Consider the following 21055-nt stretch of genomic DNA (forward strand, 5'->3'; position numbering starts at 1 on the left):
TACGACAGGTCCCATGACACTCTCCTGATTCTCTCCCACCCCTCTGGGCTCTGTTTCTCCTGGGGGTTCCATGCCTTCAGCTGTCAGCATCCTCCAGGTTGTGTCCCCAACCCCTGCTCTCGACTCAGCCTGCGCCACCGGGACCAGCTCATTCCTTCCAGTGGTGCTCCGGCTCCCTTCCAGGTGCATCCTCCTGCCGTTCTTTATTCCCACAGGGATCCCCGGGTCAGCGTCCCCCAAACCAAGCTCACTTCTTTCCCCACACGTGGTCTGGTCCTCTTTTCTCCCCCGGTCTCTGCCTCCTCTGGAGCCTTCGCTGTCTGCACCTCATCAGTGCTGTGGAGCCAGAAATCATCATGGTTCCCTCACCTGCTTCCCCTCTGGCCACATCCAGGGTTCTCATGATGTGGGTCCTGTGTCTTTCTCAGCTCGCCTTTTCTCTCCCCCTGTCCTGCTCCCGTCCAGGCATGCCACTCCACTCCCTTGCCTGGGTGCTGCATGACTCCCTGTGCTCCTGGCTCTCTTCCGTGGACCCACTGTGGTGGGCATAGAGGATTACGGAATGCAGTTTCCCCTCCGTAAGCCAGAGTCCCTTAGGACGCCTCATCCCGCGTTTTGCCAGCAGCAGCGTCCACGTCACCATCGCTGTCGTACTAGCGTGCTGGGACCAAAATCACAAAGCACCACCGACTGAGGGCTGAAGCAATAAAAGCGTATTCTCTCTCGGTCTCAGAGGCTGGGGAGCCCTGGCCCAAAATGTGGGCACGTTGCTTCCTTCTGAGGCCTCCCTTCTCGGTGTGTAGATGACCATCGTCACTCTGTATCCTCACGGGGTCATCCCTCTGTGCGTGTCTGTGTCCTGATCGCCTCTTCTTACAAGGACACCAGGCCTGTAGGATCAGAGCTCACCCCAGTGACCTCATTTTATCACCGTCTCCAGACGTGGTCACATGTGCGGTGCTGGGGGTCAGGCTTCAACCCCTGGATTTTCGGGGGGCGTGGTTCAGCCCGTAACCATCACCATCGTCACGATCATGCCACCTTTGTCACCATCCCCTTGCCTCCCCCACGACCATTGATGGGTCACGTAGTACGAGCTGGGCCTAAAGCCTTTTATGCACAATCTCATTGGATTTTCACGGCACACCCATGATTTACGTGCATTTTTCAGGGATGGTGAAGAGAAGTGAGAAGTGAGACCAATCCCCCAACATGTCAAAAATCATGTTGCCTACTCAAGAAGGTAGCTCTCTCGTGCCCCAGCTCTGTCAAAATGTCATTATCTCCTCAGTCTGTAGGCCAGGGGAGCCGCCGTGCAGCCCATCAGCTTGGAAACCAGACTCATTTTTCCGACTTATGTAATTTGGCTCTGTCAGAGGCAAACAGTCCTGAACTTTTGACTACGTTCACGAGATGTCTGAGCGAGCAAAACGTTTCCCTGTGCTTTCAAGAGATGCACAATCTCTATTCTGCTCCTTTAAAATTTTTTTTAATGTTTTCATTTATTTTTGAGACAGAGAGAGACAGAGCATGAGCAGGGGAGGGGCAGAGAGAGAGAGGGAGACACAGAATCCGAAGCAGGCTCCAGGCTCCGAGCTGTCAGCACAGAGCCCGACGCGGGGCTCGAACCCAGGAACCGTGAGATCGTGACCTGAGCTGAAGTCGGACGCTTAACTGACTGAGCCACCCGGGCGCCCCTCTTTTCTTCTCCTTTAAACCAATCAGCACTTTCTTGGCCCTGAAGCCTCCCAACACCCTCTGAGGACAGTCCCCTCCCTGCCCCCACCCCAGAGCCTCTCAAGTTCCCCCTCCACCCCATTCTAGCACTTATAGGGTGCTTGCTCACCCTGTTGGTAGGGAGGGCATGGTGACTAGCATCGAGTTTGTTTGTTTCTGGTCCAGGGCCTGGAATAGAACCGGACTTCCAAGAAGATCCAGAAGGAAATAACAAACAGAAGATCTTGTAAAGCCAGAGGCCATGGGTATTAAGAGTGTCAAGGAGGCTTCTCATCTCCTTATTCTGGTTTGTGTTAGGCTAATCAGGAAGCAAGACTGTGCACGTGTGTGTTTGAGGGGACATCACTACTCTTTAGCTGTTCGTGATGGCGAAGTCATCATTTATTTGGCCCTGTAGGAGGCAGAATTTTACGATGGGCCCATGACCTTCTTACCCCTCCTCACTTCCATGATTATGTTACATTATATCGTAGAAAAAGGATTGTTTAGATGGATCTAACCTAATCCCCACGAGCCCTCTAAAAGCAGAGAGTTCTCTCCTGACCGGTTGCTGAAAGGAAAGTAAGAGAGATTTGGTGCATGCGAAGGATTTAGTCTACTATTAGAAACCTCTGGACGCGGGGCGCGTGGGTGGCTCAGTCAGTTAAGCGTCCGACTTTGGCTGAGGTCGTGACCTCACAATTCGTGAGTTCGAGGCCCACGTCGGGCTCTGTGCTGACAGCTCGGAGCCTGGAGCCTACTTTGGATTCTGTGTCTCCCTCTCTCTCTGCCCCTCCCCTGCTCGCACACTGTCTGTCTCCCTCTCTTTCTCAAAAATAAATAAACATTTAAAAAAATCTTGAAGGGGGCGCCTGGGTGGCGCAGTCGGTTAAGCGTCCGACTTCAGCCAGGTCACGATCTCGCGGTGCGTGAGTTCGAGCCCCGCGTCGGGCTCTGGGCTGATGGCTCAGAGCCTGGAGCCTGTTTCCGATTCTGTGCCTCCCTCTCTCTCTGCCCCTCCCCTGTTCACGCTCTGTCTCTCTCTGTCCCAAAAATAAATAAACGTTGAAAAAAAAAATTTTAAAATAAAAAAATCTTGAAGGAGCCAGGAAAGAAAGAGGAACCTCCATCCTACAACCACAAGGAACTGAGTTCTGCAAGTCTGCCTCCAGGCCGCCCTTGCCCTTGCCCTTCCTCACACCTCCCCGCAGGGCCTGCCTCTTGTTCCTGTGCAGGCAAACCAACCGCTCAGTGATCTGACCACAGCCCTTTGCCAAAAACAAAAAGGCTCTTGCCTTGCCTCAGACGGAGGGCCAGGTTTTGGCCTGTGGCCATCCAGTTGGAGCTGTTTTCCTCCAGTGAGTTGCTTTTGCACGTTTGTCAAAAATCTGTTGGGCGTATGATGTGGATCAATTCCCGGGGTCCCTGTTCTGTCCCTCTTTCACTACACCTGGTCTTGACTTTTGTAGCTTAATTTTGGATTGGGTCTTGACATGGGATAGACTGAGTCTTCCCACGTTCTTGCTCTTCATGAAGATTGTTTTAGCTGTTCTGTGGCCAACACACCTCACTCTTAGGATAGTCCTTAGTCCTGTATCTCTCTCCCTCCCTTCTTGCCTTTTTTCTTTCCTGCTCGCATCCCTCCCTCCTTCTGTCCCTCTTGGTTTCCTTGTCAGTGATGCCATGGAGCCAACTGCCCCCAAACCGGTGGCTTCCACCAGCAAGCCTTGAACGTCCTCGCTACCCTGCAGGTTGACTCCGTTCGTCTCAGCTGGTCCCTCTCGCTCGTCTGGGGATTGGCTGGTTGTCACTCTGGGATGGCGTCACCTGGGTCCTGGGCTACTGGCATTGCCAGGGTGTCATTGTTCGGAAGGTAGGCCCGCGTGTCCTCTGGTGGGGGTAGATGAGTAAGGGGGAGGCAGATATGCACAAGCACTTTCTCGAGCCTCAGCTTGAATCAAGCCTGCTAACACCCCGTTGGCCGAATCAGTCCACGTGCTGTGGCTGAATGGAGAAGGAGCGGGTGGAGAAGGACACTTTACCTCGTGAGCCAGAAGGTCACCTTGCAGAGGACATGGGTACAGGGAGGGGTCAAAAATCGGGGCAGTCAATGTCACTCTTCTGGAGCCCTCAGCTCCTCCCTGTGCTTCTGCCTTCTGAGAGCTATCCTGCACCTGCCCACCAGACCCTCCCAGCCCAGCCACCTTCGCCATTAAAAATCGGGCCCCAGGAGTTGGAAATTTAGAGTCTTGCCGTGGTGAATACCCAACAGAGGCACTGAGGACATTTAAAATTTCCAGGGCCTCAAAGATACGCCCATGGAGAGTGTTTGCTTATGTTTAATGAGAAGATAAATCAAAACATAATCAGCTGAGTGCAAATATTGGCTTGTTTATTCCTCCTGTCTGGGTAAGTTCCTTTCAGTGTTCATGATGAGCAAAGCAGTTAGGCAGAAGCAGTGTCCAGGGCGCCTTTATCTCAGCATTGAGCATTAGATGAGTAATACTATCTTCTGTGTGAAAAGGAGAGGCAGCAGACATTTTCTTGATTATTGGCTATCACCCCTACCTCATTCTGCTGGCCAGTAGGTAAGTTGAAAAGTATCCGTGGACTCTAAACCACAAGTTAGGCTTGTAATCCTGCACTGTTCTTTCCCTAAACAGATCAGGAAATTGGTAACTCTGTTTGCAGGAGAAATGGTCGTGCTTTAAGTACTTGGAAAGCGCCCTCTGTGGAGCATTGCCCTGAGAGCCGGCATGGACCTAACAGATGATCTGGTGGTGTCACATCTTCCCAGGGGATTTGTTCTAAGGTTGCACAGCTGGAAGTTACTTTGAGAGGCGACTGAAGCCTGGTTAGCTTTGATTCTGGCCTACCAGACTGAAGAGCCAAGATGACACAGTGTGTCCAAAATATATTTTTGTTTCTACAACTCAGACAGATACAAGTGTGTAGGTACAGGTACACATGAATGTGGGCTCATTTGTGTGGTCATTCTTTCTTTCATCCATCCATTCATCCATCCATCCTTCTTCCACCCTTCCGTCTGTCCATCCATCCATCCTTCCTTCCTTCCTTCCATCCTCCCATCCATCCATCCATCCATCCATCCATCCATCCTTCCATCCTTCCATCCATCCTTCTATCCTTCCATCCTCCCATCCATCCATCCATCCATTCATCCATCCATTCTTCCTTCCTTCCTTCCTTCCTTCCTTCCTTCCATCCATCCATCTCTCCATCCATCCATCTATCCTTCCTTCTTTCCTTCCTTCCTTCCATCCATCCATCTGTCTGTCCATCCATCCATCCATCCATCCATCCATCATCCATCCATCTATTCAGCCATCATTTATTTATCCTCTTCTCTGGGCCAGGTGCTGTTCTGGGTGCTCTGGGTTGAATGTCATCCCTCCAAAATTCATGTCTACCCAGAGCCTCAGAATGTGACAGTCTTTGCAAGCAGGGTCTTTGCAGATGTAATTAGTTAAGATGAGGTCATATTGGACTAGGGCCCTAATTCAATGACTAGGGTCCTTGTAAGAAGAGAAGAAAGATGGAGACAGAGCAGCAGGAAGGCCATATGACAATGGAGCCCAAGCCCAGGCACGAGAAGGGTTGCCCGAGCCTCCAGGAAGCTATAGGAGACAAAGGAGGATTCTTCCCTAGAGCATTTGGAGGGAGCACAGTCCTGTCAACACCTTGATCTCAGACTTCCAGTGTCCAGAACTGTAAGAGAGTAAATCTTTGTTGTTTTAAACGCCTCGTTTGTGGCTCTTTGTTATGGTGGCCACAGGAAACTAACACTGGGTGCAGAGGAAGCAGATTGTCTGAGACAGTACTGCTTTCAAGGAATTATTAACCTAGCTCTCAGTCTCCTCTCTCAAACGTGTGTTTGACGCTTCCCTTATCACAGATTCCACATTTCCACCAGCATCCAAATGAGCTTCTGTCCTGAGATTATTGCCATATAATATTTTCCTGTATGAATTAGGGATGTGATTTCCTAAATGTTTTTCGATACAGTGTTTTTGCTGATAACAGTGCAGAGTGAGGGAAAAAAAAGGCCTTTGGGCTTTCTAAAACACATTTATCAACTAGAAAACAAAACCGTTTTTAATGAGGCTAAAAGCAGTGACTGCAGCTCAGTTTAGCAGATGCCATCGTCACCTCTGTGCTGGGGACACAAGCAAGAGTGTGTGAGAAGTCTGTGGGAACAGCAGAATGTCCAGAGCGGATACTGGCCAGGACCTGGGTCTGTGTCTTAAGCTGACTGTGAGTCCTCTGCGTAATCATGGCTGAGACCTGCACCTTAGGGGCAAGGAACCAGGGCGGCTGTGTACCAAGACGGTCCCACCCAGGCCCTGAGTGTTGGGACACACCCACGAATGGGATGCCATGAGAGTTCCCAGGAGCAACCAGTAGTCTTGGGTGTTTAGAGTGAATTATGTGCACATGGTTCCTCACTATACTCTTTCTGGGGAGGGGGCTGTCTGTCCCAGCCCTGGTGCAGCCTGTGAGCCTGTGGCCTTTGAATAACTAGCTCACCTGCTGGCGGAGGAGGTCAGGCACCAGGGTGGTCACCTCCTTGACTTATGGGAAAGAGGGGAGCCTGGTATATCCACCAAATGTTTCCTTTTCAGGCACTGAGCTTTATCGTTCGGGATATTGTTACATTGAACTCTGATTTGCTCAGAATATTATTTGGGGATCTAGTGAACAGAGAGGTATTCATTTGATTTTTAAAAATTAGAAAAAAAAATGTTTTTAATGTTTATTTACTTTTGAGACACAGAGGGAGAGCCAGAGCATGAGCAGGGGAGGGACAGAGAGGGAGACACAGAATCAGAAGAAGCAGGCTCCAGGCTCCGAGCTGTCAGCACAGAGCCCGACCCCACAAACTGTGAGATCATGACCTGAGCTGAAGTCAGATGCTTAACCAACTGAGCCACCCAGGCGCCCCTAAAAAATTATTTTTTACCGCTTATTCATTTCTGAGAGACAGAGTGCGGGCGGGGGAGGAGCCGAGAGAGAGGGAGACACGGAATGCAAAGCAGGCTCCAGGCTCTGAGCCATCAGCACAGAGCCCAATGCAGGGCCTGAACTCCCTGACCGTGAAATAATGACCTGAGCCAAAGTCAGATGCCCGACCGACTGAGCCACCCAGGAGCCCCAATTTTGTTTTTGTCCAGTAAGTAACCAATCCCTCCAGTACTGCTAACAGAATAGCTATTCTTGTCTCTACTGGAGGCCAGCCAGTGTGTGTTAACCTGCAAGGCTGTGTCCCTCCCTCCAACCCATCCTGAATTCCTTGCGGACATTCTTGTGACTCAGTTTTTAGTAGAATGCACATCACTGGGGGTTATGTCTTTGTTCCCTGTGGGCATCTTGTCATGAGCAACGTCTGTTTGTGGGAGGAGTGAATACACGGTGTATTGTTATATCTGCCGGGAGAAGGCTTTGTTTCTTCCAAACTTATCTCATGGGACCTTTTACCCTATTGTCACCTATTTATTCTCCTAAGAGTGACTCTGTCAGTTTTGGGGAACAACCTCAATTATGATGATGTTACATGTGAACGTGAATTTGAGAAGAGTGTCCTGCTACCTTCACTGTATTATTGTCCCATTAACAACTCTACAAGGCAGGTAGCATTGTGCCCATTTCGCAGATGACTGTGGGAGATGCTGAGAAGTGAAGGGCTGCCTCTTCCTGGAAGCTGCGCCTACTCCCCTGTCATTGTTCATGTACTCCCATGGACTTGTCCCTTTCAAGACTCATCTGTTCATGGTCAGTAGCTATTTACTGAGCACTTACTATATGCCAGGCACCGTGCTAGGCTCCAGAGATACCATAGCGAACGAAACAGGCAAATGCCCCAGCCCTTGGGGAGTTGACATTCCAAAATGGGGGTATGGGCAACGAACAGGTGACACAAGAACAGATATTTCAGGTCTTGAGAATTACTAGGGAGGAGGTGACCATGTGATGAGGTAGGGACACCCGGGGGGGAGGTCACCCGGGTGGAGTGTCAGGGAAGATCTTTTACTTCTCCAGGGGGGAGACACCTGAGGAGGGGAGAGAGCTGGTGTTGGGGTGAAGCAGGACCAAGCATTGCAGCAGAAAGAACAGGAGGACAGTGCCTGGGGTGGGTGGGAGGCTGACGTGCTTCTAGGGAAGGGAGAGCGCACAGGGGAGGCCGGGAGGCAGGTGAGGCCCAGGGTGAGGGGTGGGGATGTGTTACCTCTGGGATGCCAGTGAGCAGCCTAGACAGGACTTGGGGTGGGAGCGCTCGGGATGGCGGGCAAAGGAGAGAAGAAGGCACTTCTTTGGCTCTCGGGCCTGCGGACCGTCTCAGACCCCGGAGCCGACAGGTGAGCTCGCAGCAAGGCTCTCTCTTTCCGAGGGCTGCGGTGATCTCACGTCCTGTCTAAAATACCCCTACTGGGGCGCCTGCGTGGCTCAGTTAAGTGTCTGGCTCTTGATTTCTGCTCAGGTCACCGTCTCGCGGTTCGTGGGTTCGAGCCCTGTGTCGGGCTCTGCGCCGACAGCGTGGAGGCTGCTCTCTGTCTCTCTCTGCCCCTCCCGCACTCCCTGTCTCTCACACACAAAATAAATAAACATACTTTAAAACACCCCCTACTGGGGCACCTGGGTGGCTCAGTCTGTTGACGGTCTGACTCTTGATTTCGGCTCAGGTCGTGATCCCGGGGTCGTGGGATCCAGCCTCGCATTGAGTTCCATGCTGAGTGTGGAGCCTGCTAGAGATTCTCTCTCTCTCCCTCTGCTCTCGTCCCCCGCTCTTTCTCTCTAAAATAAAATAAAATAAAATAAAATAAAATAACATAAAATAACGTAACATAAAATAACTCCTACTGAATGCCCTGTGAGCCCGAATCGGCCCCTGGGAACCCCTGGTAAACAAGGACATATGGGCCCTTTGGAGTAATGCTTTTCCAACCTCTGCTGAGGCCTGGTGCATCCTTCTCCTGAAGAAATGTCCAGTGAGCTAGTGCGTTAACCACCCTCCTCGTTCGTCTCCACTCACACCCTGGTCCTGCTGTTCTGGGGCCTCGTCCTGCTGGTTCATGCCACTGGGTTCTTGCTTTTCTGGGAGCTTTTCCTGGGGTCTTTCCTTCTCCTTACCCCCTGCAGAACACTTGTAATCCCTCAGACCCACACTCGGGGTCTTGTGCTTTTGAAAACTTGCACAGACCGTCCCTGCAGCCCAGAGCACGTCCCTCCCTAGGGCCTGGTCCTCACCCTGCTACTGCCCCGGCGCCTGCATCAGTGTCTGTGGGACCTGGCCGTGTCCCCTGCTGGGCTGCGAGCTCCTCGTGAGCCGAGTGTGTCCCCTCCGAAGTCTCTGCTCCCACCAGGGCCAGCGCACCATAGACACAGAGGTGGTCCTAGAAGTGGGCGCACAGTGGGCCAGAGTCTCGTGATGGGAATGCCCCTGTCCCTGGTTCCCACGTGTGGACAGGCTGCTTGCTTGCTTCTCCCTTTCCTGGGCTGCTGGCTGACCACCCACTCCATCTGGTTTTTTGTTTTGTTTCAATGGATGGAGGTGCCTCAAAAAATTAAAAATAGAGCCACCTTGTGACCCGTCACTTGCACTACTAGGAAGTTATCCAGAGGATGCAAACATGCTGATTCGATGCACCCCGATGTTCATAGCAGCACTCTCAACAATAGCCAAATTATGGAAAGAGCCCAAATGCCCACCGACTGACGAATGGATAAAGAAGATGTGGCATATTATACAATGGAGTACTACTCAGCGATCGACGAGAATGAGATCTTGCCATTTACAATAATGTGGGTGGAACTGGAGGGTGTTATGCTAAGCGAAATTAGAGAAAGGTAAAAATCATATGGCTTCACTCATACGAGGAATTTGAGAAACGAAACATGAGCAGAGGAGAAAGGACGGAAGGGTAAAATAAAAACAGAAGGAGACAAACCGCAAGAGACTCTTAGATACAGAGAACAAACTGAGGGTTGCTGGAGCGGAAGTGGGTGGGGGAATAGTCTAGATGGGTGATGGGCATTAAGGAGGGCACTTGTCAGGATGAGCCCTGGGTGTCGTCTGTAAGAGATGAATCCCTGGGTTCTGCTCCTGAAGCCAAGACTATACTGTATGTTAACTAACTTGAATTTAAATTAAAAAACCAAACAAAACAAACAACAGTTCAGGTTCACAGCAAAATTGAAGGGAAGGTGCAGAGACTTCTCACATGCCCCCTGCCCCCACACGTGCGGAGCGTCCCCATCATCAGCATCCCCAGCAGGGTGGTACCTTTGTTGCGGTTGATGAGACTATATGACACATCGTCACCCCGAGTCTGTAGGTTATGTGAGGGTTTCCCTCTTGCTGTCGGGCATCCCGTGGGTGTGGACAAATGTGTGACGGGTGTCTGCCCTCATGGCATCCTGCGGGGAATCTTTGCTTCCCGGGAAATCCTCTGTGCCCACTGCATCTGCCAGCGAAGCTCGCTTTAATTTAGCAGGGCTGTAGGGGCGCCTGGGTGGCGCAGTCGGTTAAGCGTCCGACTTCAGCCAGGTCACGATCTCGCGGTCCGGGAGTTCGAGCCCCGCGTCGGGCTCTGGGCTGATGGCTCAGAGCCTGGAGCCTGTTTCCCATTCTGTGTCTCCCTCTCTCTCTGCCCCTCCCCCGTTCATGCTCTCTCTCTGTCCCAAAAATAAATAAACGTTGAAAAAAAAAAAAATTAAAAAAAAAAAATTTAGCAGGGCTGTGACAGCTGCCGGGACCCCGTGACCTGGATTACCATCATGTGGCAGGTTGGTCTCTCTGAGTTCACAACTAAATTGGGATCTTTCCCAAAGCCCCTACCGCAGCCCCGGGGGACCGGCTCCCCCACTCCCTCTTCTCCCCAGGCTGCGCTCCGCCCAGCCTTGCCTGCTTGCTGTGCCCGGGGACCGTCACACACATTTCCACCCAGGGCCTCTGCGCTTGCTTTTCCCTCCACCGGCGGTAACCGTCCCCTGGGTATCCTCGGGGCCAAAACTCAAATGCTTACAGGGTCAGGCCGGAGGTAGAGATGCGTGAATGGAGCTGGCTCGGACGGTGGTGAATCAGAGAGGAGACTGTTGTTCTCTTGCCAAAGGGCATCACAGGGCCGTTTTTCATAGATCTTCAGATGTTTGACACGATGTTGGAAATCAGCATTTTTGGGTGAAGGCATACGGCCACCCGTTTAGCTTTTCAGGGAGGCAGGAAAGGGGACGGTTTCTTTCTGTCCTTGCCTGATGCGTGCGATACTGAAATGCATACATTTTTATGGGATGGTGATTGGGGGTCACCTGCCATTAGAGATTGTTTGAAAGAGTAATTAGCCATCTTGAAAATTCACATTTGCCTCTGAATAAACTGCTTCGTGAATATAGCGTGTTGAAAGAAAAACGTGACATTCCTTAGAAATAATCGGTTTGATGGGAATGAGAAAAGAGCCCACTGGCTTGAAAGGTACATCAACCAGGTTTACCCAGGGTGCTAGTCACGGTCAGTAACTAATGGGCGCTAATACAGCTCTGGCTTCATCACCCCTGTGATGTTCGGTCATGATTTAATAAGAGTCGTGTCTCATAAAAGCGAAAAATGGGAAAAAAACCTCGCATGCAGAATTCTAACGGCGATAATACCTACTATTGGTTGCCTTTACTTCGGGGCCAGCACTATTCTAAATATTTTACCTGTGTGGATTCGTTGTATTTTAGTATATCCATGTTATAAGTAAAGAGACTGAGGCACAGAGAGGTTAAGTGACTTCCCCAAGGCCACCCAGCTTGTGAGTGGTAGAGTCAGAGTTCATATCCAGGCAGCCTGGTCCTTATGTTTATACCCCAAACAACTTTCTTCTTCTGCCTTTTAGTTTTAGTAAGGTTACAATGAGGCTGGAAATCCAACAATAAAATAGGTGGCATATACCGAACCCCTGTGTGGCTGGCTTTGTGTATCAGAAAAGAATGCTTCTGGCTTCCATTAGTAGCAGACTTGACTCACAGGCACTTGAACAAATAACAATGTATTTTTTTAACGTAGTAAGTCGAGAGGTAGGCAGTTGCTGGTATGGCCTCAGGGACTTTACAACAGGGAATGGCTTCTCTGCACCTTTGGCCTTTAGCTTGTGTTCGTTGTCTCATAACCACAAGGTGGCTGCTGCAGCTTCAGACCTCACATCCATATTCATGGCAGGAAGAGGCAGGAGGGCTGAAGGGCCACTCCACTTGTAACGGTCCCTTTTCATCAGGAAAAAATGCTTTCCCAGAAATACAGCGGAGGATTCTCTGCTGAGATTTTGTTCACCAGGCCTGTGTCACAAGGTCATTGCCAGTTGCGCGAGTGTCTGTGGGGTGCACCGTTGTCCAGATAAATGTGGTGGCCCCTGGACCATCCGTATCACCTGGGAACTTGTTAGAAATTCAGATGCTCCGGCCTCTCCCCAGAAGCTCAGGAGTGGGGGCATGATCTTTCTTGAGAAGCCTCCCCATGATTCTGATGGACACCACTGGACTAGGCCAGGTGTGACTCATTGCCTGGGGCTGTCCACACTGATCCCTTAACAGACCTGAGGTTTCCTTATGAAGGAAGAAGAGAGAGTTGAGCTGAGCCAGGCAAACAACCAATTCTCTCTTTTTTTAAAATGTTTATTTATTTATTTTTGAGAGAGAAACAGAGCACAAGTGGGGCAAGGGGAGAGAGAGAGGGAGACACAGAATCCGAAGCAGGCTCCGGGGCGCTGGACAGCTCAGAGCCTGACTCGGGGCTCGAACCCTTGAACGGCGAGATCATGACCTGAGCCGAAGTCGGATGCTCAACCGACTGAGCCACCGAGGCGCCCCAACCAGCTGTTTCATGGCCTGTGTGCCATTTCATTGTCCACGTGACGTCTTGCAGGCAAATGCCACTGTTCTCTTGTTTGGCTGAGGTCACGTGCACACCTTTGCCAAGCACTGTGCCCCTTGTTTCTACCTTAACCCCACACGTGTCACAGTGTCACCCTGGGCCACTCTGTGTCTTGTGGTCTGAACAGACACTCCTTTTTTTTTTTTTTTTTTTAATTTTTTTTTAACGTTTATTTATTTTTTTGGGACAGAGAGAGACAGAGCATGAACGGGGGAGGGGCAGAGAGAGAGGGAGACACAGCATCGGAAACAGGCTCCAGGCTCCGAGCCATCAGCCCAGAGCCCGACGCGGGGCTCGAACTCAAGGACCGCGAGATCGTGACCTGGCTGAAGTCGGACACTTAACCGACTGTGCCACCCAGGCGCCCCCAGACACTCCTTTTTTAAGAGCGTATCTTACCGTCTCCAAGCTGGCTCCAGCAATGCTGTGACTTCTTTGGGGGGCGGGGTGCAGTTTAATGATCTAGAAACATGACAGGTGACCCAGCTATGCTGGTTTTCCTAGGGTTGTGGGACTTTCAGTGCTAAAACCAGGGGGGTCCCAGGCAAACCAGGACAAGATCTGAACTCGCTCGTCAACCCCTCCGGTCCCCCGGCCAAGTTCTCCTGCTCTGGGCCAACAACCCTACGTGACAATGCAATTTCTAGACCCGTCTTTGGCTTGACACGGTCCCTGAAGCCATTTCAGACTGCTCACCAGCCACTGCAAAGCCCTCCCTTCTTCAGAGTGTGTTCACGTAGGCACCATTTATGTAAGTACCAGTATACCAGGCCTCAGGGAGATGCCAGATAAATGGAGAACACAGGCCATATGCTCAAAGCCATTTAAATCCAATCTAGTCCAATAAGCAAATAAACATTAAACGAGTACCTGTTTGGCTCATGTTATTATGTTGGAAGCCCCCACAGAGCACCTGTTTTTGTAGGGGATCCGGATGAGTGAGGTTATTTACAGCACGGTTAACACTGATTATTAAAATGATAACGGGTTTTGGCATTTGCCAGTTGGCTCAGTAATGAACACCCCTCTCCAGTTAGGAGACGCGACAGAAGGAGAGGCCGGCGGAGAATCAAGTCTTACCTGGGGTTGAGGATTGGGGCCCAGGAGGGCAGCCGCGAGGGCTCCCTGATGCCAAAGCCCAGAGTTAGCCAGACCCCCCCCCCCACCCTTGAGGGGCAGTTCTGGACACCGCGGGCCCCTGCACATGGGGGCTGGCCCTAAGAAGCTTCTGGCAAGAAGGAGCAGAGGAAAACCTTGCTCCCTGAAGACGGTTTCCGAAGAGAGAGCAGGATAAGCGGAAATACACAGGGGCTGCTCCTTGTCTAGCACATCACTGGGCTCACACCCCCTTTGATGGGCTAGGAGGCGGGGGGTGTGCAGGGAACGGCCTTCCTAGGAGGGCTTGGCTCTTTGGTCTTGTCTCCTAACTGGAGCAGGGTGTTCGTTACTGAGCCAACCGGCGAATGCCTAAACTTATTATTATTTTCATAATTGGGGTTATCACGCTGTAAATAATCTCACGCATCCGTACCCCCTACAAAAAATGCGTGTCCTGTGGGGGTTTCCAACAGAAGACATGAGACACATCGGTACTTCCTTGCTTATTGGACTAGGCTGGATGGCAGGGAGAACCGCCCTTTGTCCCCCAGCACAAACAGCGAGGGCTTCTTGAGACGTTGCACTGTGCTGGGCACGATTCTCTGCTTTTGTGGGAGGTGGGCACTGTCGCACCCACTTAACAGGTGGGGTAAGTGAGGCACACGGAGGCCATGTGACTCACCGAGGGCTGTGGCAAAGCCGGGTTCTGGACCTAAGCGGTCTGACTTGGGGTGGGTTCTCCTGATGCCTGGACAGACCGGTCTTGCGGGAGGTCCAGAGAGAAAGGGCTGCATTGGAAGACGGAGAGGCTTCCTGAGAGAGCAGGTGAGCCACGCGCAGGCAGGAGTTACCCCCCAAACGAGGGGTGTTATCCTGATGTCGCAGGGAGTGCTCGGAGAAGCAGGGACGTTTCCTGCCACGTGGGGGGTGGCTGGCAAACCCTGGCAGCGATGCCTGCCCCGTGGGGCCTCGGGGCTCACGAGAGGATGCGCCCATCTCCCAGCTCGCTGCTGGGCACCTGGCAAACGCAGTCCAGGCACCTTGTTTTCTCTTCTTTGACTTTTGGTGAGGGGGCAGGAGGTCAGAGCGTAGGCTTTCCTTTCCTGACCAGCTATACGCGAAGGAAGCCAATCCAGGTCCAAGAAGCAAGGTTTTGCCAAGTTAACCATTGACTCTGCCTCTCTGTTCCAAGCACGCTGGGCACCAGAGGGCACGCTGGATTCTGACTGGGGCTCTGTAGGGACACAGTTCAACCTAATTGTCCTCCTTCGCGTCCTTTTCATACACAGGGAACCGTGTTCGTTCACTTCCCCGCATCCTCGCCCCCGCAGCGGAGTGAACGAATCAACTCACTTCATCTTTTGTAAATGACGCGTCTTTCCGAGTTACTGGAAACTGGCTGTATAATTCAGCCTCATTAAAAACTGTTTACCGAACACTCCTGATGCACGAGCAGTCGTGGCTGGTGTGCAAGTGGACATCTGCTTTCACTCAGCCCTTGAGTCGATGAGTATTTGCTGGATACTGACTGTGTGCTCGCACCGTGCTAGGTGCCGGGGACGCGGTGGGAGACGCAAACACGGCTTTTGACCTCAGGGGGCTTGGCGTCTAGCGGGGAAGAAGTGATCTTAATCAAATCCATGTAAAGTAATACAGAACCAGGTGTTTTGGAGGAAAGCCCCGCTGGGAGAGTGGGCCAGGGGAGCCGAAAATCTGGCGGGCGAGCTCGGTTTGCCCTGGACGGAGAAGGGTGAAGAGAGGGCAGAGTTCATAAGCGTGCAGTCAGGAGAAGAGCGTTAAAAGCCCAGGGGATGACTGTCGTAGGCACAGAAAAGAAGCTTGTGTGTCTGGGGCTTGGAGAGTATGGGGAATGTGGGCGGTGAAACAGAAGAGGCGAGTGTCTGGATGGTCCATGTAGGAATTTGCTCTTTTCTTGGAAAGCAGCGATGGGGCATATTGGAGGGGAGTAGAGGATGGGCGAGACCCCCTCCCTGCAGCCAAAACATATCCCGGGACGGGAGGGTCAAGAGAGGAGGAGGACTGGACTACAGGTGGGCAGATGGGAGGGAGAGCCAAGAGGTACAGCGGACCTAACCCGATGAAGGACTAATGGGGGGTTGAGAGAGAGGGGCAGGGGGTGTAGGATGAGTTCCAGGCTTTGAGCGCGTGAGGTCGGGTGCATGCTGAAGCACTCCTCCCATGCTCCATTTTGGACCTGTTGGGTTCAAAGTGGCTTTGAAGCTTCAAGACTTGCTGTGGGGTAGGCATCCATCAGTACGTAGAGCCTGGAGGCCAGAGAAAAGGTTCCTTGGAGAGTCCCTGGCAATTAGGGGGTGACTGAAGCCTTTGGAACCGGTGAGAAGAGGAAGGTGGTAGATGGAGGCTTGACAGACTTTAGTATTTCGTGGCTGGGAGGGTGAAGCGGAGTGCGCGTGAAGCATGAGCTGAAGCATGAACTGGAAAACTGAGAGGGTGCATTTCCGTAGGAGCCGAGCAGGTGCTTTGAGAAGGACAGAGTGGCCAAGTAAAAGGTGTCTGTGGCCACGTGTTGTTGGCCTGCTGTGCTGTAGGGATAGGGTGGAAACCAGACTAGAGTAAGGCAGTAGGGGTAGCAAGAATGGGGAAACCCCTCGAAAACTAAGGCGGGGTGCTGCCGTGACAAATATAAGGCAGATGAAACCAGAAGCCATTCGGAATAAACGGGTGGGAGTGTAGGGCGGACTTTCGAGAACCAGTGACAAGGTGTGGCCAACCTGATCTGTTTCTTTCTTTCCCTCATTCTCTTTTGCAGTCAACTTTGACCATTTTCAGATCCTGCGGGCCATCGGTAAAGGGAGTTTTGGAAAGGTAAGAATGATGGATTTTTAAAAACTTCATTAACAAAATGTAAAAGTCCCGACCACTAGGCGCGTGCGCACGCGCGGGTCTGTGTGTCTGTTTCTGTGTTGGTTGCTGGGCCCTGGGAATTTCCTGCTTGATGGGAAGACGCGGGCTTGCCAAGTTTGAAATGCGAAAGGAAGTCTGAAGAGTTTCCTTTGGATCTGCTGTAATTGCATTTTGAAAATTAAATTACCCCGGCAGTCCCGGTTTAGGTGGATTACAATGGTAATTATTTCAAGATTGCTAATGCTGTTTCTTCCTTGAGGATCCAAATGAGGAAAGCAGAGAAACAAAAGCCACAAATTTAGGAGATGGCCAGCATCAATGCTTTCCTGCAATGTAGGCATTCTGTAAGGAAGTTTTCTTGTGGAAGGAATACTGGACGTGAGATCTACTCTCCTAACAAATTTTAAAATATGCAGTATATCATTGTTGACTGTGGATATGATGCTGCACAGCAGATCTCTAGAGCTTATTCATGTTGGGCAACTGAAACTTTATGCCCCTTGACGAGTACCTACCTCCCCGCTTCCTCCGTCCCTCAGTCCCTGGCGACCACCATTCCCCCTCTTCCATTCTATGACTTTGACTTTTTAGATACCTCGTGTCTACGGAATCGTGCAGTATTTGTCCTTTTTTGTGACTGGCTTCTTCCACTTAGCATGATGTCCTCAAGATTCATCCGTGTTGTTGCAAATTGTAGTGTTTCTTTCTCTTTCAAAGGCTAAATGATATTTTATTGTACCTATAAACCACATTTTTTTTTAATTCATCCATCTGTTGATGGACGTTTACATCGTTCCCCCATCTTGGCGATCGTGACCCATGCTGCAATGAACACGGGAGTGCAGATATCTCTTTGAGATCCTGATTTCAATTACTGTGGATAAGTATCTAGAAGTGAGATTGCGCAATCATATGGACGTTCTAGTTTTCATTTTTTGAGGAACCTCCATGCTGTTTTCCACTGTAGCGATCACATTGCCACCATCAGTGTGCAAGGGCTCTGATTTCATCACATCCTTGCCAATATTTTTTTTTTTTTGCTAGTGGCCTTCCTGACCACTTGTAGTTTTGATTTGCATTTCCCTGATGATTAGTTCTATTCAGTCACCTATTAACCTACCTATTAGCCACTTGAACATCTTCTTTGGAGAAGTGTCTGTTCAGGTCTTAAAATCAGGTTCCTAGTTGTGGGGTTTTTTAAACTATTGAATTATAGGAGCTCCTTACATATTTTGGAGTTGAGCCCCTTATCAGATATATGGTCTCCTAATATTTTCTCCCATTCTGTAGGTTGCCTTTGCACTCTTGACTATTTCCTTTGCTGTGCAGAAGCTTTTTAGTTTGATATACTTGTTTATTTTTGTTACCTGTGCTTTTGATGTCATATCCATGAAATCATTGCTAAGACAGTATCACGAGGCTTTTTTCTTTCAATGTTTTCTTCTGGGAGGTTTATAGTTTCAAGTCTTAAGATTTCAATCTATAGCCAACTTTTACTTGATTTTTGTATATGGTGTGAGGTAAAGCTCAATTTCGTTCATCTGTGTGTCAATATCCAGTTTCCCAGCACCATTTGTTGAAGAGACTACCTTGCCCCATTGTGTATTCTTGGTACCCTTGTCAAAGATCAGTTGACCACGTATGCATGACTTTATTTTTGGGCTCTTTATTCTGTTCCATTGGTCTCTGTGTCTGTCTTTATGCCAACACCATGCTGTTCTGATTAATATAACTTTGTAATATAATTTGAAATCCGTAAGCGTGATGTGACCAGCTCCGTTCTTGCCCAAGGTGGATCTGGCTGTTTGTGATCTTTTGTGGTTCCATGTGAATTATAATTGTTTTTTTTTCTCTTCCTGTAAAAAAAAGTCATTGGGAATTCGATAGGGGTTGTGTTGACTCTTTAAATTGCTTTGCTATTATGGATATTTTGATAATATTAAGCCTTCCAATCCATGAAATGGACGCCTTTCCATTTGTTTGTGTCTTATTTAATTTCTTTTGTCAGTGTTCTATAATTTTCTGTACACCAGTCTTTCATTGTATTATTTGAATTTTCTTTGATGCTATTGGAAATGTGATTGTTTCCCTAATATCATTTTCAGATAATTCATTATTAGTATATGGAAACACAGTTGCATTTTGTATGCTGGTTTTGTAGCCTGCAACTTTACTGAATGTATTAATTCCAATTTTTTTATGGCATCTTTAAGATGTTGTATACATTAGATTACGTCAGCTGTAAACAGAGACACTTACTTCTTCTTTTCCAATTTGGATGCCTTTTCTTCTCTTTTCTTTTCTTTTCTTTTCTTTTCTTTTCTTTTCCTTTTCTTTTCCTTTTCTCTCCTCTCCTCTCCTCTCCTCTCCTCTCCTCTCCTCTCCTCTCCTCTCCTCTCTTCTCTTCTCTTCTCTTTTCTTTTCTCTAATTATCTTAGTTTGTTTTCGTTTTTCGACTAAGTGCTTTGTCTAGGACCTCCAGTACTGTGTTGAACGGAAGTGGTGAGAGTTGGTATCCTTGCCTTTTTTCCTGACCTTAGAGGAAAAGCTTTCAGTTTTTCACTATAATATTAATTGTGGGCTTTTCGTATATGTCCTTTGCTGTGTTGAGTTAATTCCCTTCCATTCCTGCTTTGTTGAGGATTTTAATCGGGAAAGTGTGTTCACTTTGGTCAAGTGCCTTTTCTGCCTCTATTCAGACAATCCTGTGACTTTTCTTTTGTTTTGTTGCCGTGGGATATCACGTGAATTGATTTCCCTGTGCTGGGATTTCCCTGTGTTATGTCCCAGGGATAAATCCCGGTTGTTCGTGGTGTGCGATCTGCCTAAAGTGAGTGCCTTCGGATTTGATTTGCTGGTAGTTGATTGAGGATTTTTATATCCATGCTCATCAGATAGATTGGCTGGTGGTTCCTTTTCTTGTGTCTTTGCCTGGCTTTGTTATCGAGCTCATTACGGGCCCATAAAATGAGTGGTTGTGTTCCCTCCTCTTCCGTTTTTGGGAAGAGTTTGAGAGCACTGGAATTGGTTCTTCTTGAAATGTTTGGTAAGATTCAACGGCGAAGGCAACTGTCTTGGGCCTTTCTTTGTTGGGAGGTTTGACATTTGTTTGTGGAAAGTACATGTTTGTAATCCTCAACTGTTTCCAGTGACAGGCTGTTGGGACACAATGAAAAGAAGGCAAGGACTTTCCCAAAACAAGAAAGGTTCCCCAGGCCCAGCCCGTGTGTTCCCACTTACTCAGAAATTTCCTTTGGCAATATTTGCTTTGAGTACGTACTGAGTGCCAGGTATCCTTATACATTCCCAAGTAAATATTATTATTTCCATTATACAAGTGGAAAAATCTAGATGGAAATATCCAGACTTGGTAACTCCAGAAGACAAGGTAGTCCACCCATTGTCACACAGGCCAGCAGTGTCCCAGCTGGGATGTGAGCCAAAGCCTGTTTGATGACCAGGCACCTGCTATTTTAACAGCTTCACACTCTTGATTAGACCATTCGGAACTCAGAGTTAAACTGAGATATTGATCTAAGAAATTGGGTAGAATCAGCCTTTTCTCCCTTGTTCCCTCTCTTCCTCTCTTTTTCTCTGTCCCTCCCTTTCCTTCCTTCTTTCTTCCTTCTTTCTTCCTTCCTTCCTTCCTTTCTTCCCTCCCTCCCTCCCTTCTTTTCTTGGACTTTCTTTTGTTCTTTAATTAATTCAATGCATGAATATTTTTAAAAAATTTTTTTAATGTTTATTTTTGACAGACAGAGAGACAGAGTGAGAGCAGGGGAGGGGCAGAGAGAGAGGGAGACAGAATCTGAAGCAGGCTCCAGGCTCTGGGCTGTCAGCACAGAGCCTGACATGCGGCTCCAACCCATGAAGTGTGAGACCATGACCTGAGCTAAAGTCAGATGCCCAACCGACTGAGCCACCCAGTCGCCTCTCAATGCATGAATATTAACTGAGTGCCTACCCAGTGCTGGGCACTGGATTTTGATCCAATCCTGACCTAAACAGACCCGAGTGTTTTCCCTTGAGGAGTTCACATTTAGAAAGGAGAGGGATGGCAGACAGGTAAATATGGATATCTTTGGTAAGATAGTAGTAAGTACATTACAATATAGGGGGGTATAGTGTTTGGGGAGGTAGTGGCAGAGAGAGGTTGCTGATTTACGGAGCTGAGCTGTCATAGGGTGGCCCCTAACCGCATGTAGGTATTTAAATTTAAATTAATTCACACTAAATGAAATGACAAAAACTCACTTCCTCACGCACACTCGCCACAGTTTGAGTGCCTAGTGGCCACATGGGGCTGGTGGTTACAGTGTTAGACAGTTCAGGTTATAGGTCATTTCCACCATCCTGGACAGCGTTCTCACAGAGGGTGGCAGGAAGTCCTCCGTGGTAAAATGATGTGTGAGCACAATCCTGAAGGGA

General features: G+C 49.5%; 1 protein-coding gene across 6 annotated transcripts in view; it reads left to right on the forward strand.

Annotated features, from left to right (window-relative positions):
* The window catches only part of STK32B (serine/threonine kinase 32B), a 393226-nt gene that overhangs the window by 75045 nt on the left and 297126 nt on the right, over positions 1–21055 (forward strand). For 5 of the 6 annotated variants that reach the window (XM_040488131.1, XM_040488140.1, XM_040488158.1 and 2 more), the window contains exon 2: positions 16533–16588. The exons of the other annotated variant lie outside the window; for it this stretch is intronic. In XM_040488131.1, the coding sequence (XP_040344065.1) occupies positions 16533–16588 (56 nt within the window). The remainder of the gene's footprint in view (positions 1–16532; positions 16589–21055) is intronic. 6 annotated transcript variants of the gene reach the window in all.

This window comes from Herpailurus yagouaroundi, unplaced genomic scaffold (genome assembly GCF_014898765.1).
Source record: "Herpailurus yagouaroundi ecotype Mexico unplaced genomic scaffold, PumYag 28, whole genome shotgun sequence".
NCBI lineage: Eukaryota > Metazoa > Chordata > Mammalia > Carnivora > Felidae > Herpailurus > Herpailurus yagouaroundi.